Consider the following 26,026-nt stretch of genomic DNA (forward strand, 5'->3'; position numbering starts at 1 on the left):
CTACAAGACCATCCTTTTCCTATTAAACATGATATCATATTTTCAGCGTTTGTTTTCGCTTTTTAAAAAATATTTTCACTTTTAAATAAATGAAACTGATTTCGAAATCGAGCTAAATTTTGAAAACTCACATGTAACATCCCACATCATCCAGGGGAGTGGATCATATAAGCCTTCGATGTATATTCCCACCTCTACCTAGCACGAGGCCTTTTGGGAGCTCACTGGCTTCAGAATTCATTAGAACTCCGAAATTTAGCGAGTTCGGACGAGAGCATTCCCATGATGGGTGACCCACTAGGAAGTTCTCGCGTGAGTTTCCAGAAACAAAACCGTGAGGGTGTGGTCAGGGCCCAAAACGGACAATATCGTGCTACGGTGATGGAGCGGGCCTGCGATGTGGTAGACCCCAGGCCGGGATGTGACACACAAATGTAGCTTTTAAGTTATGGTGTTCAATTTTGAAAAGAGTGGAAAATAAAACAATTATTTCAATTTTTAAAAAGTGGAAAATAAAACAACTATCAAAAAATATTTTAATTTTATTTTTAAATATAGAATAAAAATAGTTATTAAACGATCATAAGATCTTTTTTTTTTTTTTTTTTTTTTTACGAACGATATTATCTACATTAAAGTAAGAAGGAATGAGCTTAGCCTCACAATAAGTTGGCAATAATGTGATTCAAATTCACCTTTGGTGAGAATCGAATTTATGACATCTCACTGTGTTTTTATCAATAATAGCCAAAATTTAACACCAAATTTCATAAATGTCACATTTGATAAAATCTTTCAAATATAACAAAAAAGTTACTTAAATAGACCTAAATACCTTCAAAATTAAAACCAAATCAAAATTAGTGGCAAAACTCTCACCCCACAACTATATATCCAAGCAGCAACATTGCTAAACTTCCCAATCATTTTCATGTCTAAAAATTTAAAACTTTCTGCACATGAATTGATATTTTTAGCCCCATTGTCGAGAGCGGCATTTTCGCACACCCTCACTCCATTGTTTAGTTTTGATTGGTTTGTGAGATCGGGTACAATTTTGAACTTGCTAATAGGGATTATAGATTAATTAGATTTGCGGGGAAGAGAAGCACGAATTTAATTGAAATGATCCTCTTATGAAAACTGTTATGGTTTTAAATCCATGTCATCCAACAAATTTAAGGAAAATTCGTAAGCACAGTCGGATTGGAATTTGGTTTCAATGAGTTAGAATCCTCAACTAATATCACGTCTGCCAAATGATTGTACAAATAATATTTTACCGTGATGATATTGTATTAACGGTAACAATTGAGTTTTAGACATGAGCAACAAATTTTCAATTTGGTACTCAATTAGTTGACAGTTGGACAACACCCGCAACTGCTCAACGACGTTTACCAACTGTCCTCGCGGCCTTGCACTTTGAACAATAATGTAGAGGAGATCTATTCAAGTGCTTTGGGTTTTCTGTGTAAATGATTTTTGAGATTTTGAGCGTATTTAGGTCCATTCACATGAGTTTTTTGCTATATTTGAAAATTTTTATAAAATGTGACATTTATAAAATAAGGTGTCAAATTTTGGCAATTATTGATAAATACTCCTCCTCACTTACAAGTGATGAGGAACATCATAGACCGTAGATTTTTTTTTTTTTTCAGTACACCATAGACCGTAGTATTAAGTGACTTATTATTATTTTTAACACCATAAGATCTTTTATGGATTGGAAAAAACGTATGACAAGAATTGATTGCTCGGTAGAACCGTGATAATAGGGGAATCAAACAATAAATCTAGTAAACACTTTTTAATCAATTGAATTTGAGGTACAAATCCTTTGTAATTTGTAGTAAATGTTCGCTTAAACAAAAGAAAAAAAAATTACAAAAAAATAAATATAGAAACAATTATTGTCAGTCCAAAATTTTTATTAAACACCGTCAGTATAATTTATTTTCCAAATATAAAAATTTTAAAGTGCACAATCAAAATTCTTGAGTGGCAATTGTAATTTCTATAAAATTACATAAAACCCAAAAATCTTAAATGACCATTTTGCCCCATGGTGCGAAGGGAAAATTAACAAGTGACTTGTGGCCTAAGTCGAGAATATCAAAATATAATTGTCACTGCGAAAGAGAACTCCCAAACCGAAAAGGCACCAGCTCCCCGGAAAACCCAGATCAGAAGAAAGAAGAAGAAGACGAGGCAGCAGAAAGATGGCGAGGTACGACAGAGCCATTACGGTTTTCTCTCCAGACGGTCATCTCTTCCAGGTCGAGTACGCGCTCGAGGCGGTCCGTAAGGGTAACGCCGCCGTTGGAGTCCGTGGCACCGACACCATTGTTCTCGGCGTCGAGAAGAAGTCCACTGCTAAGCTCCAAGACTCCAGGTATCGAGATCACACGTACATATTTTGTTTTCTTTGCCTTGATCTAACTGAGGAAAATTGAAGTTGGGTTTATGGTTAGGGTTTTTGAATCGCATCGATTTCTGATTCTTTTGGGTTTTAATCGCTGCAATTGGTTTGAATAGTCGCTTAAATTGCAGTTGAAAGTAATGGGTAAGATTTCAATTGGGTCGTTGCAATTTTAAGACGAACAAGATGTCAATTTTAAGGTGGAAATTCTAGTCTAATCAGTGAAAAAATATATTTTTTACTTATTTCTAAAGTAGTCGACAGCCCATTTGTTTAAAATATTGGTAATCATGCTTGGAAGTCCTAATCGAATCTGAAAAGTTATTAAATTGTTATAGACTCTTTCAGTAGACTGCATTAACTAAGCCCCGTAGATTTCTGATACAAATATCTGATTTGGTGTTTTGCTTTCTCTACTGCGATTGAATTAAGATTGTTACTGAAGAAGTTATCAAAACACTATCTAGGTTATGCGCGGTCTCTATGTACATTGGTGTCAATAGGGTTGTATGGATCTATGATGCACCTTGCAGACCTACCCTTCGACTGGAGCACAAACCACACTTTAGTTGCTCATTTTGGATGCAATATATGTCATAAATCAATTTCCTTTGAACATTATGAGTAGTTGTTAAGGAAAAGAAAAAGAGATTGTGCTTGTGGACTGTCTTTCTAACCATATTCTTTCTTCTGCTGTGCAGATCGGTGAGGAAGATTGTGAACCTGGACAATCACATTGCTCTAGCCTGCGCTGGGCTCAAAGCAGATGCTCGTGTGTTGATAAACAAGGCACGGATTGAATGTCAAAGCCACAGGCTTACTGTTGAGGATCCAGTGACTGTCGAGTACATAACGCGATACATTGCTGGTCTTCAGCAAAAGTACACACAGAGTGGTGGTGTGAGACCATTTGGTCTTTCAACTTTGATTGTCGGATTTGATCCATACACAGATTCACCATCACTATATCAGACAGATCCTTCTGGGACTTTTTCAGCATGGAAAGCCAATGCAACTGGAAGAAACTCCAATTCGATAAGGGAGTTTCTGGAGAAGAACTACAAAGAAACTTCTGGGCAAGAAACTGTAAAGCTTGCAATCCGGGCTTTGCTTGAGGTAAGTTGTTTGGGCTTCCTTTATTTGTTGCACGTAATTTTCTGTTCTCTATGACTGATCTCAGAACATTCTTGATGTCCCAAACCCAGATTCGATTCAACAAATGAATTTAGGACCCATCATTTTGTTATGTTTTTCAAACTATATGTTAGTTGGGAAAGTTTCTAAATGATAATAATGGGAAGGCAATAAATTTTGTCCATCTGAGGCTACACGATGATTTGAAATGTGACATAATGGTGAATAGGATATGCAAATCAAAATGCATAGCAATTTTAGATGCTTGTTCAGTGCCTTTGTTCATATATGCAGTAATAGTGCATTCGTTTTGATTGTTAAGTTTTTTTTTCGTACACCTTAAAGCTTGATCATTTTAGAACTGCCACTACTGGCTTATTGCCAGCACTAGAAACGACACAGTGGCATAGCATGTGAAATTGTAAGTTATGATGGACTAAAACCGTGCCACATCTTCTGCTCAAATTGCTTGCGGGTCCAAATAACCAGAGAAAATCTAGTGCGCCATTAAGGCATTAGAGTCTAGATTTTTTGCATGACTATTACTATTTACCTTGAGACTAGGGAAGAGAGCATGTCATTTGTACTTGTGTTATTGTATGCTATATGTTACATATTTTGTTCCCCGAGAAATATAAATTTCAAATTGTCTAAAATCTCATTTTGTAGGTTGTTGAGAGTGGAGGGAAAAACATAGAAGTTGCTGTGATGACGAAGGATCACGGTCTGAAGCAACTTGAAGAAGCTGAAATTGATGCCATTGTTGCTGACATAGAAGCAGAGAAAGCAGCTGCCGAGGCCGCAAAGAAGGGACCTCCCAGGGAGACATGATCTTACGTATTTTCCTTTTGCAACTTTAATTTACGATGAACTCCACCTTGCTGTTCTTTTGGAGTTGTACTTTGCACTTGATTTGGCTGAAACTGATCTCAACCTCCTGCATTCTGTATGCTCATGAGCTTCGAAATTGCTAGTTATTACAGCTTATATCTTCAAATGGATTCAGATTTGCTTATTCAAGTTTTAATCGAAGCCTGCTCGAATTGTTGTCTTTAACTTTGCGATTGCTTACGGCATCTATATGAATTCAACCGTACCATTTACGGCCAAGAATGGCCTGTTGGGCAGGCTCTCCGGTGTCTACCGTTTAAACTCTCGTTTCCAATTGTAACGAAATTGGAAATGTAGCATACTGGTGCATCAAGATGAAGGACTAGAGAGCTTGCTACCCCTCCATTACCAAGAGAGAGTTATCAAGACCGTCATTACAAACGAACCAGACACATTGACATATTGAGCATGGCATGCTGTCTGATTTCATAACGACATTCTTGATAACTCTCTCTACGGTCTTCAATAACATTTCTTGACAATGTTCTTATCATCACTTGAAAATTCGAAACGAAATCCGGATTTGATACTACCATCAGTCTCACTTAAAAAGTTGTCAGCGGATATCGATCGTGAGGGCTTCGTTTTGGTTGGCCACTAAAAAAATTAAAATTAAAATTTGAAAAAAAAAAGGGACTGGTAAAAATGGCCCATGCAGGTCTCGAACCTGCGACCTTCGCGTTATTAGCACGACGCTCTAACCAGCTGAGCTAATAGGCCAATTTGTTCGTGTATTTCTAATGATATATTTAAAGAATTAATTTCTGAAACTCTTTCTTTCTACTTTGTAGTTCCTTCTCTCTTCCACATTGGAAACCCCCACGGAGACCCAGAGCTTCCGCCATGAAAGAAGATTACGAGGTACTCTTGTCTCTCCATACTCCCAACTTAATTTCATTTTTCCTTTTATTTGGAAGAAATTAATTTCAGTTTTAATTCTGATATTATTATCACGACCTTAATCTCTTCTCTCTTTCAACCCAAATCAAACTCTAGAGCTTGGTTTATAGTTTATCTGGGAATTCATTAATTTCAAGCCTCTAGAGCTTCGAATTTGTGTGAGAATTTTGCGTATAAACCAACCCAAATCAAACTCTCAAACGTCCCAATTCATAAAAATTGGGTTTGATCGGGAAATTAGGACCAACAGTCGTCAAATTCAGGAACCCAAGTGATCTGGAGTGAATCACTCTCAACTCTCAAGGATGAAATTTTGTAGACCCCTTTCCACCCTCCAAGCTAATCCTGCTCGAATAGCCGTAGCTTCCGCCTGCAATGGGGAGAAAACGTTTACCAGCTTACTAGCCCCGCCCCTCCAGTTCTTTGAGCCTCGTTCCGGGCACCATCAATAGTTCAACATTCGCCTTGAGACGGCCGCGATATGTTAGTTCTGTAAAATGCAAAAAGAATATGCATGGTTGAACTGTTTTGGGTAACAATTGATTGGTCTAATGGGGAATGACATTGTTCCATGATTCCGGTCTTTGTTGGTCTAGTGTTTTCGATGTGCCCCTTGTTCCAATGGGGCATGATAGTGCTCCCTCTTCACTTTTTTCACGATTAGCTAAGGAACTAGAGGGCTATGGTGAAGTGATAGCCAGAAACTGTTTAGATTAGGTCCGGCTATTATGATCGAGTTTGGAAACTCCACGAACGTATAGTCTGTTCTATTGATATATAGTAGATTTCACTTGTCATTGCTTTTGTTGACTGATATGCTTAAATTTGGTGACGGAACCATTGGTACCTTTTCAAGTTCGAATGTCTTGAATAGTTTGTGTACTGCTGGCGGAAAGAGGTTTTTATTGTTTGAATTTGTTACTTTCGTTTATGTTTTAAATCAACTGGTTTTTGGTGTTGGAAGTTTGATGAGATACTTCTTAACTGCCGAAACGACTTACTCTAATTTGCTCTCCATTGGCTTTGTTTATATAGATTGACGAGAAAAAGCAAGCCGCAGCTGATGTTTTGTATAACTATTCAAAATTTGTGATGGCGTGCATTGGAAATCAAGTTCGACCTTGTGACCTGAGGTTGCATCTGATGAAGGTAATCTGGAATTGATTGTTTTACGTTACTCATTTGCAATACTACCATGTACTTCTATATTGTTTTGACAATGATGTAATGAGGAACGCATATAAAATGAGGTCTATTGCTCCATTTGAGGTGACGGTGAACAAAGGTTATCTCAAGAGAGGATAGACTTGCCCTGTCGGATTCTTGCCCCGTCTATAGATTATGTTAACTGATACTCTCCTCTTATTCTTCAGGAAATTTCAGGTATACCAACTTCTCTGAAGAAAGATGCATCCCAGAGAGCAGCTTCCCCAGATGCAATGGGCGAATCATCAAGCTCGGGTACAGCTAGACTTGACAAAACAGACAGTTTTCGGGACCGGTTGCTGTAGTCCGAAGTGGTGGCCGTCAGTTGTTTGACAGTCAAGGCCTTTGGCTGCCATGGCTACCGCCCTCTTGTATCCGGTTGTATGTAGTGATCTCGTTTGTGGGACATTTGTAATGTGATGCAGAAGTTCATCTATCCTTGTACTTTCTCTTTTTCCTTTTTAGGATGCAAAATATGCCATGACTTGTAGTTCACAAAGGCATTAGGGGCATTTTGATATAGATGCCTCAAATTTGAATTTTTTTAATCAAACATCTATAACTTTTAAAATTTTGATCAAACATTTTCCTACTAATTTTTAATTAAAAATTATGATTTTTATTGTATTTAATTAACCAACTAGTTCAGAAAATAATATCACAAATATTCTAAAATCAGCACAAACATCCTATCTTGTCTTATCATAATTCGTTCAAAATGAATTTTTCTTATTCAAATAATTTGCTATTTTAAATTCTAAAAACACATAAACATCCTATTAACATACAATTATGAGATATAACATGCATATATATTAAATATGACGTACCAAACAAATATATTAAATATAATGTACCAATCATTTGGTACGTTATATAAATTTAATCTGGGTATGTATTAGTATTTTGGTACGTTATGCAATTCTTTATTTAGTACGTACCAATTTATTAGTACGTTGTATTATCCTTATTTTGGTACATACAAAACTTATGGTACGTTATGTGTAAGTTGTGTAAACCAAAAAAAAAATAACTTTTCACATTAAAACATTGCACTAAAAAATATTTTGTCAACTCTTAATAAATAATTATTGAAATAAGGACTCATTTTAAATAAAAATAAAAATGTGAAAACTCTTAGTTCACGTTTTTACTATAAGTAGTTATTAAAAAATTCAAATTTATTTTCAACTGCATGAAATTAGGCAGTCTAGTCTACATCTCAATTTTAATTATAAACGAACTCTTCTTTTTTTACAATCTATATAAAATGTTAAGTTGGAAATTGGAAAAGCTATACTTCATCCAATTAATCTTGACCCCAGTAGATATAATTGAATCCTTAAATTGAGGAAGGGATGAGATTCTATAAAAATAGCAAGAAATTAATGAATATTATTGAGTGCATTTTTTTTTACATAGAATTGGATTTAAAAGAATTTATAAAATACTTAAATTAAGAATATACATGGAATATAAAGTTTAATTAAAAGTAAAAGCACTTTAATCAAAAGTTGAAAAGTAACAAATATTTAATTTAAAAAAAATCTAAAATAAGGCATCTAATTCTAATTTATCTAATTGAAAATTTCAGAATTTTGAGCTGCTAGGTGTGCTGATCATAATGTTGGGCTTGGGTGAAACTTTTTTCTCTCTTTCTGAGAAACTGGGCTCAGTGGGCCTATGTCCATCTGGTAGAGATTGATTTGGTCTTATAACTAGGTAGAATTTGTTTGCGGATCGATCTGGGACAACATTTTATCAAAGAGTAAATTGTATCAATGGTCTCTCAATTTTAATCAAATTGGAGCAATGGTCCCTCAACTAAAACTCCATTACTATTGGTTCCTCAACTCATCAAAATGTGTAGCTAAACATTTGTTCCTTAAAGAAAAATGTTTGAAGCAAAACATAGAAATTCTTTGCCCTACTAACCATTCTATAAAGATCGTTTATGAAAAAAATTAGTTAAAGCTAAATTCGTTTAGTTGGTCAATTATTAAAATAGATAGACAGTACGCGATACTTTTCTTAATACTGATCAATTTATATTTATATTATTTGATGACTAAACCCTAGATTTATATATATATTCTTTTTTTTTTTTACAAATATATTTTTACACAGTGATTTATAATATAAACAATTATGATCTGAAGCATGTCTTTTCCAAATTTTATTTCTTTATGATTTTTCGCACTTTTATTATCATCTGTCATGTTGCATATGTACCCTCAAAGAATCAGACCAATCATGTATGAATGTATGACCATACATTACAACGGTGCGGATGCTCGCATAGGATCATTTTCCGCAACATCACACAAGCACACACCCTAACGGCTAGTTGTAGAACGGTAACCCCCAACGGTCAAAAATTCGAATCCCTATATTTTACTCATATTACCCCACAAGTCACACAGATTCTTCATCCTCTTCCCTTCCCTTCCCTTCCCTCTCTCTCTCTCTCTCCCTCTCCCTCTCCCTCTCCCTCTCCCTCTCCTCCAATCTTCTTCTCTCCTCAGAGGCTTTCTTTCTCTTCAATCCAAAGCCTTCCACATATCTTCTTCTTCATCGTTAGATTTCGCTTCCTTTGTGAGATCAAATCATTCATAATTTTCAAAGATGTTGCAGGATATGTGGAATGCTCCGCCTGGTTTCAGACCCACCAAGTCTGCTCCTTCCTCTCCGGCCAAGCCTCTCGGAGTTTCGAGGACTCGCTCTGTCGGGACGGAGTTGTTTCACGTGACTCACAAAGTCCCGGTAGGCGACAGTCCTTATGTCAGAGCCAAGAATGTTCAGGTAAATAAATCTTCTGGGTCCTTTCAAAATTTGGTTCTCAGAACTTGAATTTTTCTGGTTTTGATTTATGGTTTTTTTTAATTCATTATTTGATTAATGGGTTTCGAAATTTGAATAGCTGGTGGAGAAGGATCCGGAGAAAGCAATCCCGCTGTTTTGGGCAGCCATTAATTCTGGGGACAGAGTGGATAGTGCTTTGAAGGACATGGCGATTGTGATGAAGCAACAGAACCGGGCGGAAGAAGCTATCGAAGCCATCAAGTCGTTGAGACACCGGTGTTCGGATCAAGCCCAGGAGTCCCTTGACAACATCCTTTTGGATCTTTACAAGGTACTTTATGAAAACCCCGAAAAGAATTTCATAAAGTTGAATGTTTACAATTTACTGATAATTTTGGGTGACTTTTAATTTATATAGAGATGTGGGAGATTGGATGACCAAATAGCACTTTTGAGGCACAAGTTGTATTTGATTCAGCAAGGGATGGCTTTCAACGGAAAGCGCACGAAAACCGCCAGATCTCAGGGGAAGAAATTTCAGGTCTCTGTGGAACAAGAAGCCACTAGATTACTGGTGAGATTGCAATCCAAAACCAAAACCAAATATTTGTTTGATTCAACTCCGAAATCACTGAAAATTAGTACTAATTAACTTTATGTGCGTCTCAGGGGAACTTGGGGTGGGCTTTGATGCAGCAGAACAACTACATTGAAGCAGAAGATGCTTATCGCCGAGCACTCACAATTGCGCCGGATAACAACAAGATGTGCAACCTAGGAATCTGCCTAATGAAGCAAGGAAGAATCTCCGAGGCTAAGGAGAATCTCCGCCGCGTTAAGCCGGCAGTTGCGGATGGTCCAAGAGGGACAGATTCCCATCTCAAGGCCTATGAGAGGGCTCAGCAGATGCTCAAGGATCTCGAGTCTGAGATGATGAACAAGGGTGGAGACCGCGTTGAGCAGAGCAGACTTTTCGATGCCTTCCTGGGTTCTTCGTCGATTTGGCAGCCTCAGCCTTGCAGAGACCACAACCATGCAAGCCTGCCGGCAACAGCCGAGTCTGTGAAATCTCAGCCCGATGAGTTTGCTGATGAGAATGTCAATTCTTCAAACATTTTCGCGAACAGGAAAATAGGATTTCCTCAGACTAAAAGTATAAATCAAGTCCCTCAACCAAACTCATTGAATGTGGCTGCAAAGCCTTACTTCTCAAAGTTCATTCCGGCTCCCCCAACCGCCTCTCAATTTGCTGAGACCCTTAAGAGGACAAGGTCTGGGAATGCTGCTAATTCAATGAGAGTGACCGAGGCGATTGAGATCACGAAACCTGCTTTGGATTTGGGCGTACCTGAGAACAAGACGAGAAGAAGGCTCTCTCTTGAAGAACCAGGGAATGAGTTGACAGGGTTGTTGCCCGACAACAAGGACTTCGAAGAGGCTATCATCGCGGCGGTCATTGACCCGACTAATGAGGCTGGGAACGCGATTGGAATCAGCAACAGTTCCGGGATGTTTCCGAAGAAGGTTGAGAAGAGGCTCAGGGTTTTTCAGGATATTACACTGTCTCTAAGTCCAAGGGCCTAAACTAACTATAATTGCTTACCTTAATTACCTTAATTCGTTTAATTCAAGGAGTTAAATATTACCTTAATTCGTTTAATTCGAGGAGTTAAATAGTGTTTTTCGGCTGGAGATGAACTTGTTCTCCCCTTTAATTATCTTCTGGCATTGTAGTTGAAGTTGTAATTTGTCACTTTAATCCACTCTACGGAAGCTGATGATTCTATGTATTCATCATGTAAGCTAAGTCTTTCAACAGAATAAGAAAACCTGTTTAATTTTTGTTTTAAGTTCTCATGCTTCCCTTTGCTGTTTTTTCATGACGGCCAGAACTCCCGGGGCCTTTGCTGAGACCAGCGCGGTTGGCCTCCCTGGTTGCCGGGGTAGCCATCAAAAGATAATCGTTTGAGGGAAATTATGGAAATATTCATTAGCGAGTTCAAAGTTTTGAACAATAAAACCAATCTAGATTATATAATGAAGTGTTGAACATAATACATATACATGCTGTGGTGACCATGTAACGAGAAAGATTGAGAGAGACGGGTATATACAAACGAGGGATAGGTACGTTACTGCCCTAAACGAGAGTCTTCATGTCTTGGACGAAACTTTTGCATTTATCGTACACCAATGCAGCGATTAGTGCAGCAATTGTAAGAGTAACTAGGACTTTCGGAGCCGAAGAAGGTTGAGTGAAGCCTAGTTCTGATAGTTTCTTGTGTGATACTGCATAATCCCTGAAGAATGCATCATTGTCCTGCACAGATATGGTAATATAATCAATTATATATTGTATGAACTTTCCCACCACAACTGTGTGAAACTATTTACATTTTCGAAATAGCTTCATCTTTTCTACCTTAGCATATAGCTCAACATAGCGACGGAACACTGGATCCTCCACCAACACCCTGTCCGTCGGAAGTTGCAGGAGTCCCTCCGTTTTCCCTTTCAGTAGTTCCCTGATGACAGAATTTACATCAAAGGTACGGTTTTATTCGATTGAGATATCCATTGATTGCTGCATACAAAAGTAGATAAACCTTTTCACGAATGTCTTACACGAAGTATGAGTTGTCGAATTTCCAAGGCTCCTTTGTCCAGGGGCCTTCAAAGCCAGATCTCTTATTTGCCTTTCCCTACACAACCAACAGAAAAAGATGATTTCTAAATTTTAACGCTCTGTTGAGTAAAATGAAGAACATTTTCTACTTTTACTACGGATGGAGAGCAACTTACCAATGTATGGCCTCCCGATAATACCACAATGTCTTTGTCGGACAGGCCCATGCGGTAGAAAACTTCTCTTAAATGTGATGCACCTATTAACAAAATCAAACAACTGCAGATTTCGAAACCATTTCACGATACAAAACTCAGATGAACACGGTTGATGACATACCAAGTTTGGCATCTGGAAGGCGGCCTTCAGGTGGAGATTGATTAGAGTCCTGATTGAGAGGTAAAGAAAGGTATTAAACAAGAACAAGTTAGGTAGGTGATACGAAACTTTTCCAACGCACATACTTTTCTACCCGGAACAAAGTTAATGGATGGACCTCCGGTGATCTCTACAGCAACAACCCCTGCAAGCTGGAAGACAAGCCATTAAAGTTAGTCACGTTGAGGGTTTTATCAAATTGCATCACTTTTGTTGGTCTGAAAGCACTTTTAGCCATTAAAAGCACTTCATAATAGACCCCTAAACCAATAAAAACATTTGAAAGTGAAAACCTGGTAGAGGTCAGCATATGTGATTTTAGGGTGTTTGGCCTTCACTTCTTCTGCAAGTCAAAAGCAGAATCAGAAACAAATTAGAGAGTTTAATTGAGAGATTAAGCGTATGAAATCGAAAGCTTACCACAAAACTGAACTGCAGTTTCCAATCCCTTATTTGCACTGTGGTTTAACTCTTCCTTGTTCCTGATAGAGCCGTTAGGCCCTCCAGGTATTCCATTCCTTGTTCTAGCATCGTACGTTCCAGCATCATGCCACCTATCAAAATACAATGGTTATAAGCGTATCAGAAGTTCGGTACACTGAAATAGCTAACTTTCTCGAGCAAGCAAAGGAAATTTAATGGGGGAAACATGTTAAGGAAGAATCAAGGATAAACATTTACGCTATGCGAAGCATAATAGGAGCGCAGTTCTTGCTGTAGATAAGAGCACGAAGGTCTCGGCGAGCCTTCTCAATTTCCTGGAGGTACTCTTTGTTTACAATTGGCGCAGCCATGAGAGCGTGTAAACGTAAAAGGAATACTGAATTTGCAATTCTAAATGACAAAGTTTTTGCTGCCGTGTATGTATATAGGGGCTTAGAAGAAGAATCAGAATAAAGGGAAATGATAACAAGAGTGTTTCCCAAGTAAACAAGAAAGAATTAGTTTGCTGTTTTGAGAGGGCAAGGAAGCATCTTGCACCTTCTTTCTCATGATATTCATATTTCTTCGTCAAGTTACGAAAAATCAAGAAACGTGATCATGAATATCGGAAGTATGAATATCTTCGCTTACAAGAAGTATGAATATGGACGCTGAATCAAATATACATGACCGACATCTAATGATGAAATTATTAGAATGACAACATTTTTACAAACTTCGTATAAGTAACTCAGGGTCACCACCGCAGCAGTAACAGCAACTCCCACTACACTTGTGCCAATATGGTATTGGTCTTCACAGCTGCCTTCACACTGGAAGATGGAGGGCCGGCCCTGAGGGTAGCCGGAGTAGGCATCCGCCTAGGACCCTCAATTTTTAGGCAGAACTCTGTAGATTTGGACGGAGATAGGTGAGAGCTATGCGGGCTTATACGTAAAGGCCGGAATCGAGAAATCTTTTGTTGCAAGGTTGGCCTCACGCGAGGAAGAAGACAAATATGTTCCCAACATCATTTTAATTGCACGATTTTACTTAAGATGGTCCCCCCATCTTTTTTTATAGATGCACGTCTTCTCCCTTTTAAATAGTTTTCATCATCTTATTTTTACTTTTTTTGCTTGTCTCTTAAATATCACCGTTATGTTTATTTTTATAGGGTTTTATTACCCTATTTTAATATCACACCACATATATCTTTATTATGTACCTGAAAGGTTAATACTCACCTTTTTGAAAAATGACATTATTTAATATTCAAATTAATTAGTTTATATAATTTATAATAAAGTATTCAAATCCGTCTCGTTCGTCTAGGTTCGTATACGAAATTTACTATCCTCTTCACTCTAGTATTTTCCCTAGCTGTAAGATGTTGTCTGTGTAATCCAACCATTCATTCATTTATTGAATGTAATAAGTAACATTGTAATAATAGAAAAATGATTAGAATTTGGCGTACTGAGTAGGGACTTCTCTTTCGGTTTGAATTGGTTGAAAAATCAGATTATGTAAACTTAATAAGTGCATTTGCATCTAAAAATGCGAGATGGATAATATTTGAGTAATGTTTATATATCTTTTTTTTTATATTAAATTTTAATGATATTTGATGTAGAAATAGACTTTTCATGTATATAGTGATTTTTTTTTTTTTTTGCACATGTCAATGTACAAAAGGTCGAGAGTTGGAGAACTCTAGTACCCCACTTCGAAGGCCTGCCTAGGACCCCCAAATTTTCAGGACCGGCCAGTAAGCTCGGATAGTTTCTTGTGTGACGCTGCGTAGTCTTTGAAAAACGCATCCTCATCCCGCATGAGCAAAAAGATAAAGCTTTATTTCGTCAATCAACATTTCATCGATCTTAAAGTTCCCAGAATATACCAATTTTCCACAGATGAACTGAATTAAGTACCTTGCATAAAGTTCAACTTCACGGCGGAACTCAAGATCGTCCAGTAAAGCCTTATCTGCGGGAAGTTTCAACAGCCCCTCTGATTCCCCTTTCAGTAGCTCCTGATAAAGATTCAAGTACAACGTAAACACTAGTCAATACGTCGATCAAACGAAAGCAAACTAAATTAACTTTCAGGGTCATTCAATAAAAAATTGCCACAATTCCACAAACGAGGCTGGATTAACAAACTCAGTGCCCTACTGAACTTTGTGAGAGGCTCACGGTATTTGTGAGAGACTTTGTAGATGCAGAATAACAAACTCAGTGCCCTACTGAACTTTGTGTGACAATACAAGTTTATCTTATCCTACTAAGCAAAAAGCATTTAAATTGGTTAGCTTGGACCTTCGTGGTTTATATAATAAATCTTAAAACTTCTTCGTCGTGCTTCAAAAAGAAAATCGTAAATTTGTCATTACCCTTCTTAATATAGATTTTCTCAAAGAAAAACTAATGGAAAGAATTTGAAAGCTTTGAGTTTTAACGATAAGGACAAAATAAATGGTAAAATGAATAGTATCCAAATTGACTTTTTAATGTAAAAATGTAGTTTTTTCTTAAAATGAACAGTACTAGAAATTTTTCGTTAAAATCCTGTTTTCTCAATTGTAGTGGTATGGGGTGAACGTATGGAGTACTCATGGAAGCCAAAGAGTTCCAAGTGAGTTCGTACAATTTTTTATGCCGTTGGTCTGCTGCATATGTTTCAAAAAAATCTGCTACACATGGATCTACAGTGTACTAGTCGGTAACCAAACGAAAACCCAAACGTGGCAACAGGTTTAAGCTCTGATCTCCTTGCTTAATTACTTTCTGGTACAGGAGGATCACGAAGATGCATAATTTGCTTTGCATCTGAGCAAATCAGAGAATTCAGCTTTGGAAAGCACTAGGTCTATAAAGTAACAATAAGAAAGCATTATATTAACCTGAGTTTGTGTTCACTACAATGCTCCACACATGCAAGAAATTCTTACGATGCGGTAATAATATTGTCACGTGGTGTTATTAATTTATTAAATTTTAACATATATGGTGAAGGATTTAGAATTTGAACAATGAGGATATCGTATTAAAGATTTAAGTTTTTTAATAGAAACAGTGCGAGAAGAGAGCAAATTATTTTTATTTTATTCGCTGAGGAATTTCATCTAACATTTTGGTGAGTTTGTTGTAATCAACCGAATTATTTGTGCACAAGTCAACAATTATTGACGAGTGTTCTCGATGTATCATACAAAGTGTTGTTCAGATATGCCTAACATACATTACATCAGTGGGTCCTCAGAAAACCTTCAAAAAGTCTTCAGAAGACCTTTACATGTATATATCTCAAACTCCGAGTGGTCTTGGGACCACCTTCATCTCAATTTACATCTGTCACCAAATACATGTTTTGATTATACTGAAATATAACGTCTCCACTCATACAATAGTACATTGTTTATAACTTCAAACAAGCAATTGAAATTTATTTTTAAGAAGTGGAAGTGTACTTTGATCAACACATTATTGTTCATGCATACCTATTAATAAGTGACTTACATTTTCTATTAATCTAACCTAACTCTCGCTCTGCCCACGTTGCGATTTTCATTATTTGGGCAAGATTTAATAGTACACAGCGGGTCACCAAATCACTCAATGTCAGTCGCTTGATCAAATCAAACGGTGAGAAAAAGTTATGTATTCAAATCCGGGTGCATAAAATCGCACAACATGACTGCATGATTTGATTATTTTGACTAAGTCGTCAAAGAGGTTGTTATTGTCTCTCTGTCACTCATCACATGATAAGATATATTATGAGTGAAATAAGAAAAACTTCTTCATCTTAGACATTCGTATAAAGTCACCAAACATAAGAGATGAAAACGGAGAGTGAGCAAGTGAGATTAAAATATTATGTGAGGTGTTTTGTACGCGAAGCTAAACAGTCACGAGATCTAGTTATCCCCACAAAAATTTCTCGAATAAAGAGAAAAGAAAAACTTAGATGACATGACGTGTATAACATTTTGTTCATATAAATCATGAAAATACAATAGTTTACACACCACATTGTTGATGACTCAAATCATCAAATATGCAATAGAATTCGAATGTTGAAATTCAGGGCCTCGTGCCTAAATCTGTCAGCGTGCTCTCAAAATCTAGTGACCAAAAATGAAGGGAAGAGATCATCTCCGCATCTCTCCTACTAAGTTCATCAAATTCAGTGTTCAGGACTTTTGAAATTTGATCCGATGTCTAAAATTATTATAACTTTTAAAGAGACCTCTTGCTTTTAGTTGTTGGATCAAATTTTAAGGACTCGGATCACTGAATTTTGTGGACTTAGTGGGATCTCTTCTAAAAAATAGAAAGGAAAGAAAAAGGAATTTACTTTATGTTTATGTCTAAATTTCCAAAGGACATCACATGATTCACACCCTTGAAATGGGTAGAAAATCTCATTAATATGGCCCAATAATTTTAAAAAGAACGGGACTTAACTGCTGAAGAATCAACAACAACCCTTGCTGATAACCAATTATGGTTGGACATATATCCAAGTTATTGATTTTCTAAGCATACCTTGGACACATGTCCAACCGTGATTGGTGATCAGCAAGGGTGCTGTTGATTCTTTCAGCACTGAAGTTCTATCCTTTTAAAAATCGAAACGAAGCTAAGTAGATGAGACATGAGTAAATTAATTGACCAAGAGAAAGTCTTATGTCCAACATCCGAACCACCTCATCTGTTTGGTCTGGACTCAAAAAATTCTTTATAGCCTAGCACAGCAAATGAGACATGAATACGCGGAAATTATTTTTGTAAACAAGAAATAATTCACAACCTTTGAATTTATTTTGCCACAAAAAGTATCGGTGAGTATTATTGTTACCATAGCAACCCCAACAATGGTAAAAGTAACAAAAAGTAAATGAAATAGAGAATTTTAATGTAAAGTTTCTCGTACTATTTATTTTAACGAAAAATTATATTTTTACACTAAAAAAATCCATCATTGTATTATTTATTTTATTATTTTCTTTAAACAAAATTTTTAAATAATTTTCATTAGTTTTTTCAACAAAATAAGCTTTTGTAAAGTACAATACTCATAAACTCAAACCTTTGGATGCTGACTGTTTCAGTTCCAGAGACTGACACAGACGAATCAGTGCAAATGTGAGGGCAATTTAGTCACTAAATTCAAATATAAACAAGGCACCCACTGGCTCTCTGCCCAAAGCCACATTGCCCCTGCTGCAGCTCAGTGTCCGTCCTTTTGTGCCTTCACCACATCAGGATAAACTCCCAAACTCCACCGTCTCTCTACTCTCTAGAGAGAGAAACAATACACACAGAGAGGAGAGAGAGAGAGAGAGAGAGAGGAGCACGCACAGAGATCAAAAGCTCCAGAGTTGACATCAAAATTCAAATCAAAGTTTGTAAATGTTACTTTTCCAACCCAGAAGACCCTACAAGAAGAAGTCAATTTGTAGCTGCTAAAACACTGAAATTTTTTTAGGTAAGTTCAAAATGTGCGGGGGAAAGAAGCACTTTTGAGTTTTTACGGCCTCCATTCATGGAGACATAGCAAGCTTCATAAGCAGCCAAAAGAACCCATGTTATTTCTGTTCCCAAAAAGCCCCTCTTCTTCTTCTGAATTTTTCTTCTTTTTTTTCTCTGCTTTTCTTTAGCAGCAAATCGAGCTGACCAGGACCAAAAATGGGATGCTGCTATTCGAGGGTAGAACGGGAAGAAATGGTGTCGAGATGCAAATCGAGAAAGCGGTACATGAAGCAGCTGGTGAAAGCACGGCAAGCTTGGTCAGCTGCTCACACCATGTACCTGCGCTCTCTCCGCTGCACGGGCTCTGCTCTGCTCCAGTTTTCGAATGCCGAAACTACCCTCCATCACCACCACCACAACTACAACCACAACCACCCCCACAACTACAATCACCACCACCACGACAACTACCAGTCACAGCAGCCGCCGCTGCAAACCCCGCCAACCCCACAACCGCCACCGCCACCACCTCCACTCAGCTCAAGTTCCGATTCGTGGACGACTTCCACCACACCCTCAACAGCTCGCCCACCTCCGCCGCCACCGCCACCTTCGTCCACGTGGGATTTCTGGGACCCATTTGTGGCTTCCTCTTCAAGGCCAGTGACGGAAGAAGAGTGGGAATCTACGACTACCGCTTCGGAGGCGGTGGTCACCGTCACTGCGGCGAGCACGGCGGAACCGCCGTCGGTGGTGAGCGGATTTTCGAAAGAGAGCGGGACGACAACAAGTGAGCTCGCGATGGTGGTGTCGAGAAATGCTAAGGATCTGGTTGAGATTATAAAAGAGCTGGATGAGTATTTTCTCAAGGCTGCTGATGCCGGCGGAATGCTCTCTTCGCTCTTGGAAGTTCCCAGATTCTCTTCTTCTCAGACCAAAGGAGGTAAAGGTTTTTTAGTTTTACTGTTGTTTAGAGGATAAAGTTTTAATATTTTTACTTTTTTTAACCATGTTTGTTTGCTTGATTGATGAGGAATTGAGGGGAAAAAATGAGAGGAAAGAGAACTTTACTTTTGAGAACTGTTTTTGCACTCGAAAATAGTCATCGTGCACTGCTTGAAATGCATTTTGCTCCATCATGTGACGACAACCTTTTTGGAGTGTCAATAACAATTTCTCCATATTTTCGTTATGTTTATAATTACAAGTGTAATTTGAAACCATCACAACAAAATAGTCATCATGCACCGCTCGAAGTGCAATTTCTCCAAATTGTGTTTATTAACGACAAGTGAAGGGCGATTTTTTGGGGTGCCAGGAACAGTTCCCTTTACTCGTTGTGTGTTTTGATGTAGTAGATGGATTTTTTTGGCAGGTAAAATTTATGATCATGGGTGTAATTTGAGTCAGTCGCTGTGGACATGGGGAAGTTCAAGTCAAAAGTTTGGAGGATTCGGTAAAATGGGTTGTGATGAGATGGTGCTTAATCAAGTAGGTGGTGGGGTTGGAGATGAAGGTGTGGCGAATAGTAGCCATTGTTCTACTGTGGAGAGGCTTTACGCTTGGGAAAAAAAATTATACCAGGAGGTCAAGGTAAACTTTTGGTTATCATGTATTTTGTGGGCTCCTGGTTGAGCTTTTGTCCATAAAAACATTTTATCCTTCTTACTTTAGTGTCCCAGAGTAACGCTAGAGTCGCCAACTTATTAAAACGACTTTGGATACCAATTTATGTGGTGGTGTTTCTATGTGTACGCCGGCGGTGGACCTTATCTATTCACAAAAATAAGAAATTGTCACATCAGTTGGTATCCAAAAATTGGTAACTGTAGCATTATATCCCAAGAATAACTTTTGAACTTTGGGGGTTTTAATGTTTTTCAATGAGATTATGCACTGACATGTGATACCGCCACAAAGTCATCACCGTTGAATGGAAGTCGTTCTTTGGGCCCAAGCATAACATACGAATGTTTTGGAATTTGAAGTTATTCAATGACATCGTGCACATCCATGAGTTTTATAATTCGGTTTACATATGTTTTCTGGTGTGGTTTTAGGATTCGGAGACACTAAAGGTAGAGCATGAGAAGAGGGTGTCAACACTGAAGAAGCTAGAGATGAAGAGGGGAGACTATGTGAAGACAGAGAAGACGAAGAAAGAGGTGGAAAAGTTGGAGTCGCAAATGATGGTTTCTTCACAGACCATTGAGACAACGTCTGCTGAAATCATCAACCTTCGTGAGACTGAGCTCTACCCTCAACTCATCGAGCTTGTCAAAGGGTTAGTCTTGCACTCATCGAATTGATACCGTGCAATTTCTTTTCATTCCTATCTTACTTAGAAGGAACCAAAATAAAAAAAAATACCGTATCTTATTTTCTTTTCTTTCTTTTTTTTGTCGAATATTTTCTTTTCTGTTACGTCTTTTTTCATTAAATATCTTTTTTTGAATGAATAGCGAAAAGATATTGAATATATGGCTATTTTCTTTTGACTGCTTTTTATTTGTTGTTTTTGCGTCCCTTGTTTGCTTTTCTTTCGAACGATGTACTGATTTTTAAAGAGCCGTGTAAACTTTTGTTGAGTAGCTATTGTTGTAGAACAATCAGGCAACACTTCCCAAAAGAAGCAATTTTTACTGTTGACGGAGTATATTTGCTTTACAGATTGATGTGCATGTGGAGAAGCATGTATGAGTGCCACCAGGTCCAAAAGCATATTGTTCAGCAGCTCAGATACCTCAACACCATTCCATCTACCGAACCCACGTCTGAGATTCACCGGCAAGCAGCACTCCAGCTCGAGCTTCAAGTTCAGCAATGGCATTTATCATTTTGCAGCCTGGTCAAGGCTCAGCGTGACTATATCCAGTCTCTCACAGGATGGCTCCGTCTTAGCCTTTTTCAGTTTCGGAGACATCCAATAGCAAAGACAAGTCAAGAATCAAGAATTTACACGCTTTGCGAAGAATGGCATCATGCAATTGACCGGATTCCCGACAAAGTAGCATCTGAAGGAATCAAAAGCTTTTTAACCGTAGTTCATGCTATTGTAGTCCAACAAGCAGAAGAATACAAGCAAAAACGGAAGTCAGAATCTACATTTAAAGAGCTTGAGAAGAAAGCAACTGTGCTTAGATCGCTCGAGTCCAGGTATGGGCCATACTCGATGCCCGATTCCTCGGGCAATGCTAAAAAGAACCCAGTTGCTGAGAAGCGAGCAAAAATAGAGGTCCTGAGAGCAAAAGCGGAGGAGGAGAAAAGCAAGCATGAAAAGTTAGTGAATGTGACGAGGACCGTGACAATAAGTAACTTGCAGATGGGGTTTCCACATGTCTTTGAGGCGATGGTTGGGTTTTCAAGTGTGTGTATGCAGGCTTTTGAGCAACTATATAACCAATCGAAAAGTGCTGATCAGGAGCTTGATGTTAAGATGTTACTACCTTGAGGGAAAAAGTTCAAATTCAGTAAGATTGGAAACACGGTAATCAGTTTTTTTCTGTATATTGCGCATCCCTTCAGTAAGATCAGTTTTCATGTATAGATAGATGCACATCCTTTCAGTAACCATTAACCGTAGCGGAGGGGACTAGCAGTGACAGGATCCCCCTTTCGAAGATAAACTTGACAGTTTACGCAGATTAGGAAAAGAATGGATACCGAAGAGATTGAGTACTCGGAATGCAACAGAGCAAGAGGATTCTAGTTAGTTTTCAACTTTTCACATCTTTGTTCTGTTTTGTTGCGGGAAAGGCGTTCGGAACTTCTCGCTTGTTTAAGCTTGATAGTTTCCTTTTTCTTCTTTCAGGGTGACTGTTTGGTTTACTTAATTATTCTTAATGAGGTGTTTTTGGTCTGTTTACCAGTTTGTATGAATTTTTATGACAATTGTTATGAACCATGAAGATTTCGGGTTCGGAGTTCGGACAAAACGGAACTTCGACAAAATAGGGTAAAACCAGGCTGGCGGAGTTGGACATACACAAGCCAAGAGTCACATAATACAGATTAGATAACATCAAAACTACATAAAGTTATCAATCTAGAGAGCAGGAGCTGCTGTGCACTTGCTACGCAACCAAATCAAGCGTTTTTCGCCTTTGAGAGACAAGAACATCTCCCTTGCAACTGGTTTGTTGAACAGATCGAGAGCAGCGAAATAGACGTGTTCATCAACACCTTGCATTTTATCCAATTCCTCGATACAACTAGCTATTGTATATCTAGCATCACGTTGCTGTGTAGCGGCCGCCCTCAGCCTTGACGCAGCCGCCATCTCCAATATAGCACCCGCAATAGCATCATCAGTGCCCTTGCGTCCTCTTTTGCGGATGGCAGGTTGAAATGTTTCCTGACCATTTACAGCATCATCTCCTTCCTGAGAATCTGATGAGGACTCTTCTTGGTTCAAGGACACGGGCTCCGATGGACGTGAATTTGGATCCCCACCCTCATGTTCAGCTGGATGGTCATGTTTCCCGTTCGTTGGCGGTTTTGAAAATATAGTGCATAGCTCTTTGAAAATTGGGCAGCCACTGGTTTTTAGAGTCTCAGCATCAGGATGTTCCTGCTCCAAGAAGATTCGTCCGCATCAGGTAGATTTCGAATTGTAGTTTACAAGCAACAGATATTAAACGAACATACCCTGATGTGTTCAGCCCACACTGCATTGCTGGCTGCAATAACCCCGGTGGATTCATCCCAACTGAAGTCACTTCGATCAAGCAGCGACTTGACTGTAACATACATCCTCCTCAAAACAGTGCATCGGTTCTTCAGTTGTTCCTTGTCCCATTTCAGACCCGTTCTCTTATGGAATTCATCGCATACAGACTTCCATGCTTTCTTTCCCATATGACCATTTTGTCTATTCCCTCTGTGTACTTGATCCACCATTAAGTTCACCAGTATCTTAGTAAGCTGCATTGTCCATTTAGCCCTCAACTGGTGCCCCTGATGCTGCAGCGTTCGTCCCCTTGACCGAGCAGAGCAGTTCGCCATCTAAACCCACAAAAGAGACCTGTTACAAAGAAACAAACATATACGCGTAGAACATTACAAGCCGAAGTACCCTCGCTCGCCATCTACAACGAGCAATATATGTTCTGAATGTCCAAAGCGCCTCAAAATACGATGTCCAACAGTCACTTATAGACTAGAAAGCAGCTACGAATTCGAAGAAATCACATATCAAGTCCAACCGAATCGAAATAAATCACATCAACATTCGTTCGGATTCATCTCAAAGAATATTACCCTAAATTTGTGCCAACTTTGCACAGACAAGAATGCAGGAAATGCTGTTCATCTTCATGAAATAACTCCTTACATGAAAGCTGACTGACATTGGAGCTCCAAGATGTTACCTAATTTAATGAACCAACGTCTTGATGACGAAAAACGGAGGTTTTCAGGAACTGATGAACAACACTCAGTTGCAAAGATTCCGGTGTTCCTACGTCGCGGTACAACTATCAAAGTACTAGACAGTGTAGTAGAGTACTAGTATAAGGCTACCAGCCATTTCTTCTTACAAGTTCACTTGAATTGAACAAGTAAACTCAGAACGTTCACTACAATTTCATACATCAAAATGCACACCCAAATAACAATCCGAATTCAAATTCTATCAGTCACAAACAAGGTGAATAATCACCACTTTTAATTATACACAAATTATAATTGGTTTGTGCACTAATTTAATTAGTTTCTCCGATACAATTTCCATTAAAAGTGAAGGTAAAAAAATCATAATTCCACCCAAAAAACAAATTGCAACTGTTAAAACAAGAGGAAGTAAGATTAAAACCATATTTATATATATATAGAGAGAGAGAGAGAGAGAGAGAGAGAGAGAGAGAGAGAGAGAGTGAGAGAGAGAGAGATACCATTAACTCTACGTTGAGGAAAAGACTGCTGCTATATAAATGATTCCGCGTTTTTCCGGCGGAAGAATTTCGCGCTCCCAAACAAGGCACTCTCTCTCTCTCGGTCCAAAAAAAAATCTAAAAGCTTTGCGGTCGTATGTTCAGTACAGAAGAGTCATTTTACGCAAAAAAAAAAATCTTTGGTCAAGCATTTTACTAAGTCGGCAGTAGCTGAAAATAAATATGAAAAAAAAAACCGGTTATAAACTTTTAATCACACTTACAACGCTAAATAAAACATGTGTTGTAAAATATCATCTGATCATTAGTTATTGAGGTTTTAGGACTGGTTTTGTATTGAGTTGCTTTTATAAAAAGTGGGTATAAAAAAAGCTGAACTAAAAAAGGTGTTTGTTAAATACTTAAAAACAGCTTATTTTCATAATTTTGGATTAAAAAAAAAACTGAAAACGTGAAGCAGCAAAAATGAGCTTATTCTCACAGCACAGAAGCAGTAGTTTTTTTTCAAAGGACATCAATACCAAACCATCCCTTAATATTCTTAGGGCTTGTCACTTAGTACTACTAGAGTCTATTGGTATTCTTCTTCATATGTAAGTGAGAGGTTTTAAGTTTGATTCTCGCCAAAGATAAGTTTGAACCATATTATTGCTAACTATTGTGAGTCTTCTCTCTTAGTATAGATAACATCGTTTGTTCTAAAAAAAAAAGTTCTTAGGGTTTAGTTTTTATTATTAAAAATTTATAATCGGATCCATAAATAAATATTTCTCTGACTTGGGTTAATTTTGTTTCTTTTCCGATTATAATCCATTTTGATCGATTTGTATATAAGGGTAAATGAGGAGTAAAATGTAAACTTCACTAAAGTTTGTATATAATTAAAATTTTGGTAATTTGTTGGGTTGAAAAGTAATTGACAGAAAGATGAGGGTCATCATGTTAGATATTCAAAATTTTGAATGCAACGTTGCTTTACATACGAAATTAAGAAAAGATTTTTCAATATATTCAGAATATGGAGCGGAAAACTACATGTTGTTATGTAATTAAAGGAAATTTTTTCTTTTCAAATGCCTCTAATTGTATAATCACATGTAATGTTCTGCTTTGTGCTCCAGATACATTGAAAAATAGATTTGATTTTGATTCAATGTGTGTTTGTCGGGTTTGATTTGCGTTTTTGTGGGCAATGTTCATTCTTTTGGATTCGATTTTTGTGGTTCGTAGATATGTATCAATTTGGTTGATTGGGGCAAATAGCCCTTCAATGATTATCATGGATTGACTAATTGAGGAAACAATTGGTCTTCTTCTAAAGATTTTCGTTTTCTACGAACATTTGTGATGCAGGAGGTAGAATGCAACCCTGTTATACAATGATTTGGGTATTAATGCATGAAGTCGGTTTTGCAGCTATGGCTTTTAACAAGAACACAAGAGGTAACTCTAAATTAAAGACACTCTTTTCTGAAATGCAAATATCCTAGCCAAGGAGCAAATGAAAGACAATTAGGGTTTTAAAAAGGAAGTTGCTTTTTTATGGTCAGTCAAGGACAAGGGACACTTGTCAAAGCTGAGCACGATCTATGCAAATCAGATGCTGAGATTTCATGTGATATCCCTGTGAACACGGAAAATTCCAAATTTCGATGTCTACAATCCCGTCCCCAAAATTAGTATTTTATTTCTTTTTAAACGTATTTTGAAGATTTAATTGAAGTTAGTTCGTTAATTCTCCGGTTTTGAGAACAGTGAAGTGGGGGTACTTTAGTTATTTCCAATTTTATTCGACATTTTCAATCAACTCTTGAGTTGTTTAGGTAAAGCTTGAACCCACGAGTGCGTAAGAGCAAACGGATCTTAGGCC

The 26,026-nt window shown here is 37.8% G+C and overlaps 6 protein-coding genes and 1 non-coding gene across 11 annotated transcripts; 4 read left to right on the forward strand and 3 right to left on the reverse strand.

The window, feature by feature from the left end:
- The first annotated feature begins 2,186 nt into the window (after positions 1-2,186).
- Positions 2,187-4,615, forward strand: LOC103967790 (proteasome subunit alpha type-7). Its single transcript, XM_009381097.3, has 3 exons — positions 2,187-2,398; positions 3,127-3,541; positions 4,229-4,615. Exons 1-3 carry the CDS (start codon positions 2,226-2,228, stop codon positions 4,388-4,390), a joined length of 750 nt encoding a protein of 249 aa, XP_009379372.1. The 5' UTR covers positions 2,187-2,225; the 3' UTR covers positions 4,391-4,615.
- Positions 4,616-5,096: 481 nt separating this feature from the next.
- Positions 5,097-5,170, reverse strand: TRNAI-AAU. Its single transcript has one exon. It is a non-coding gene; the product is annotated as a tRNA-Ile (tRNA).
- Positions 5,155-6,992, forward strand: LOC103967789. The gene is made up of 3 exons (XM_009381096.3): positions 5,155-5,311; positions 6,386-6,499; positions 6,724-6,992. The coding sequence occupies exons 1-3, from the start codon at positions 5,294-5,296 to the stop codon at positions 6,859-6,861; spliced, it is 270 nt and encodes an 89-aa protein (XP_009379371.1). The 5' UTR covers positions 5,155-5,293; the 3' UTR covers positions 6,862-6,992.
- A 2,002-nt stretch (positions 6,993-8,994) lies between these two features.
- Positions 8,995-11,208, forward strand: LOC103967788 (protein POLLENLESS 3-LIKE 2). Of its 2 annotated transcripts, XM_048575258.1 has the most exons (5): positions 9,003-9,063; positions 9,118-9,358; positions 9,477-9,689; positions 9,777-9,932; positions 10,028-11,208. In XM_048575258.1, exons 2-5 carry the CDS (start codon positions 9,182-9,184, stop codon positions 10,940-10,942), a joined length of 1,461 nt encoding a protein of 486 aa, XP_048431215.1. In that variant the 5' UTR covers positions 9,003-9,063; positions 9,118-9,181; the 3' UTR covers positions 10,943-11,208. The 2 variants fall into 2 exon arrangements, with proteins under 2 accessions (XP_009379370.1, XP_048431215.1); XM_009381095.2 differs by having other exon boundaries at positions 8,995-9,358.
- A 155-nt stretch (positions 11,209-11,363) lies between these two features.
- Positions 11,364-13,206, reverse strand: LOC103967787 (L-ascorbate peroxidase 3). Its single transcript, XM_048575259.1, has 9 exons — positions 13,044-13,206; positions 12,783-12,916; positions 12,656-12,705; positions 12,449-12,514; positions 12,324-12,372; positions 12,161-12,243; positions 11,984-12,060; positions 11,781-11,883; positions 11,364-11,678 (listed from the first exon to the last, which is right to left on the reverse strand). The coding sequence occupies exons 1-9, from the start codon at positions 13,154-13,156 to the stop codon at positions 11,499-11,501; spliced, it is 855 nt and encodes a 284-aa protein (XP_048431216.1). The 5' UTR covers positions 13,157-13,206; the 3' UTR covers positions 11,364-11,498.
- Positions 13,207-18,004: 4,798 nt separating this feature from the next.
- Positions 18,005-22,130, forward strand: LOC103967785 (protein ALTERED PHOSPHATE STARVATION RESPONSE 1-like). 2 transcript variants are annotated; one of them, XM_009381090.3, is made up of 5 exons: positions 18,005-18,281; positions 18,454-19,208; positions 19,641-19,858; positions 20,326-20,549; positions 20,936-22,130. In XM_009381090.3, exons 2-5 carry the CDS (start codon positions 18,482-18,484, stop codon positions 21,714-21,716), a joined length of 1,950 nt encoding a protein of 649 aa, XP_009379365.1. In that variant the 5' UTR covers positions 18,005-18,281; positions 18,454-18,481; the 3' UTR covers positions 21,717-22,130. The 2 variants fall into 2 exon arrangements, with proteins under 2 accessions (XP_009379365.1, XP_009379364.1); XM_009381089.3 differs by having other exon boundaries at positions 18,457-19,208.
- An 86-nt stretch (positions 22,131-22,216) lies between these two features.
- LOC103967786 (L10-interacting MYB domain-containing protein) lies at positions 22,217-24,305 on the reverse strand. 3 transcript variants are annotated; one of them, XM_048575606.1, is made up of 3 exons: positions 24,157-24,305; positions 22,913-23,269; positions 22,217-22,835 (listed from the first exon to the last, which is right to left on the reverse strand). In XM_048575606.1, exons 1-3 carry the CDS (start codon positions 24,157-24,159, stop codon positions 22,311-22,313), a joined length of 885 nt encoding a protein of 294 aa, XP_048431563.1. In that variant the 5' UTR covers positions 24,160-24,305; the 3' UTR covers positions 22,217-22,310. The 3 variants fall into 3 exon arrangements, with proteins under 3 accessions (XP_048431563.1, XP_009379367.1, XP_048431564.1); XM_009381092.3 differs by having other exon boundaries at positions 22,913-23,288; XM_048575607.1 differs by lacking the exon at positions 24,157-24,305 and adding an exon at positions 23,525-24,146 and having other exon boundaries at positions 22,913-23,434.
- Between the last annotated feature and the right edge of the window lie 1,721 nt (positions 24,306-26,026).

Source organism: the organism of the source record quoted next, unplaced genomic scaffold, assembly GCF_019419815.1.
Source record: "Pyrus x bretschneideri cultivar Hongxiangsu unplaced genomic scaffold, Pyrus_bretschneideri_v1 Contig8, whole genome shotgun sequence".
Classification (NCBI taxonomy): Eukaryota; Viridiplantae; Streptophyta; class Magnoliopsida; order Rosales; family Rosaceae; genus Pyrus; species Pyrus x bretschneideri.

What these genes read in the sequence shown, in the direction of transcription:
- LOC103967790 (XM_009381097.3), top strand. Translation starts at nt 2,226, where the DNA reads ATGGCGAGGTACGACAGAGCCATTACGGTTTTCTCTCCAGACGGTCAT. An exon ending in GCTAAGCTCCAAGACTCCAG is followed by an intron (nt 2,399 to 3,126) that starts GTATCGAGATCA and finishes TCTGCTGTGCAG; the next exon opens with ATCGGTGAGGAAGATTGTGA. An exon ending in CAATCCGGGCTTTGCTTGAG is followed by an intron (nt 3,542 to 4,228) that starts GTAAGTTGTTTG and finishes CTCATTTTGTAG; the next exon opens with GTTGTTGAGAGTGGAGGGAA.
- LOC103967789 (XM_009381096.3), top strand. An exon ending in TGAGGTTGCATCTGATGAAG is followed by an intron (nt 6,500 to 6,723) that starts GTAATCTGGAAT and finishes CTTATTCTTCAG; the next exon opens with GAAATTTCAGGTATACCAAC.
- LOC103967788 (XM_009381095.2), top strand. Translation starts at nt 9,182, where the DNA reads ATGTTGCAGGATATGTGGAATGCTCCGCCTGGTTTCAGACCCACCAAG. An exon ending in TCCTTTTGGATCTTTACAAG is followed by an intron (nt 9,690 to 9,776) that starts GTACTTTATGAA and finishes TAATTTATATAG; the next exon opens with AGATGTGGGAGATTGGATGA. An exon ending in AAGAAGCCACTAGATTACTG is followed by an intron (nt 9,933 to 10,027) that starts GTGAGATTGCAA and finishes TGTGCGTCTCAG; the next exon opens with GGGAACTTGGGGTGGGCTTT.
- LOC103967787 (XM_048575259.1), bottom strand. Translation starts at nt 13,156, where the DNA reads ATGGCTGCGCCAATTGTAAACAAAGAGTACCTCCAGGAAATTGAGAAG. An exon ending in AACTGCAGTTCAGTTTTGTG is followed by an intron (nt 12,706 to 12,782) that starts GTAAGCTTTCGA and finishes TTTGACTTGCAG; the next exon opens with AAGAAGTGAAGGCCAAACAC. An exon ending in ATGTTGAGCTATATGCTAAG is followed by an intron (nt 11,679 to 11,780) that starts GTAGAAAAGATG and finishes ATATCTGTGCAG; the next exon opens with GACAATGATGCATTCTTCAG.
- LOC103967785 (XM_009381090.3), top strand. Translation starts at nt 18,482, where the DNA reads ATGGGATGCTGCTATTCGAGGGTAGAACGGGAAGAAATGGTGTCGAGA. An exon ending in AATTATACCAGGAGGTCAAG is followed by an intron (nt 19,859 to 20,325) that starts GTAAACTTTTGG and finishes GTGTGGTTTTAG; the next exon opens with GATTCGGAGACACTAAAGGT. An exon ending in CTCATCGAGCTTGTCAAAGG is followed by an intron (nt 20,550 to 20,935) that starts GTTAGTCTTGCA and finishes TTTGCTTTACAG; the next exon opens with ATTGATGTGCATGTGGAGAA.
- LOC103967786 (XM_048575606.1), bottom strand. An exon ending in TGTGGGCTGAACACATCAGG is followed by an intron (nt 22,836 to 22,912) that starts GTATGTTCGTTT and finishes TTCTTGGAGCAG; the next exon opens with GAACATCCTGATGCTGAGAC.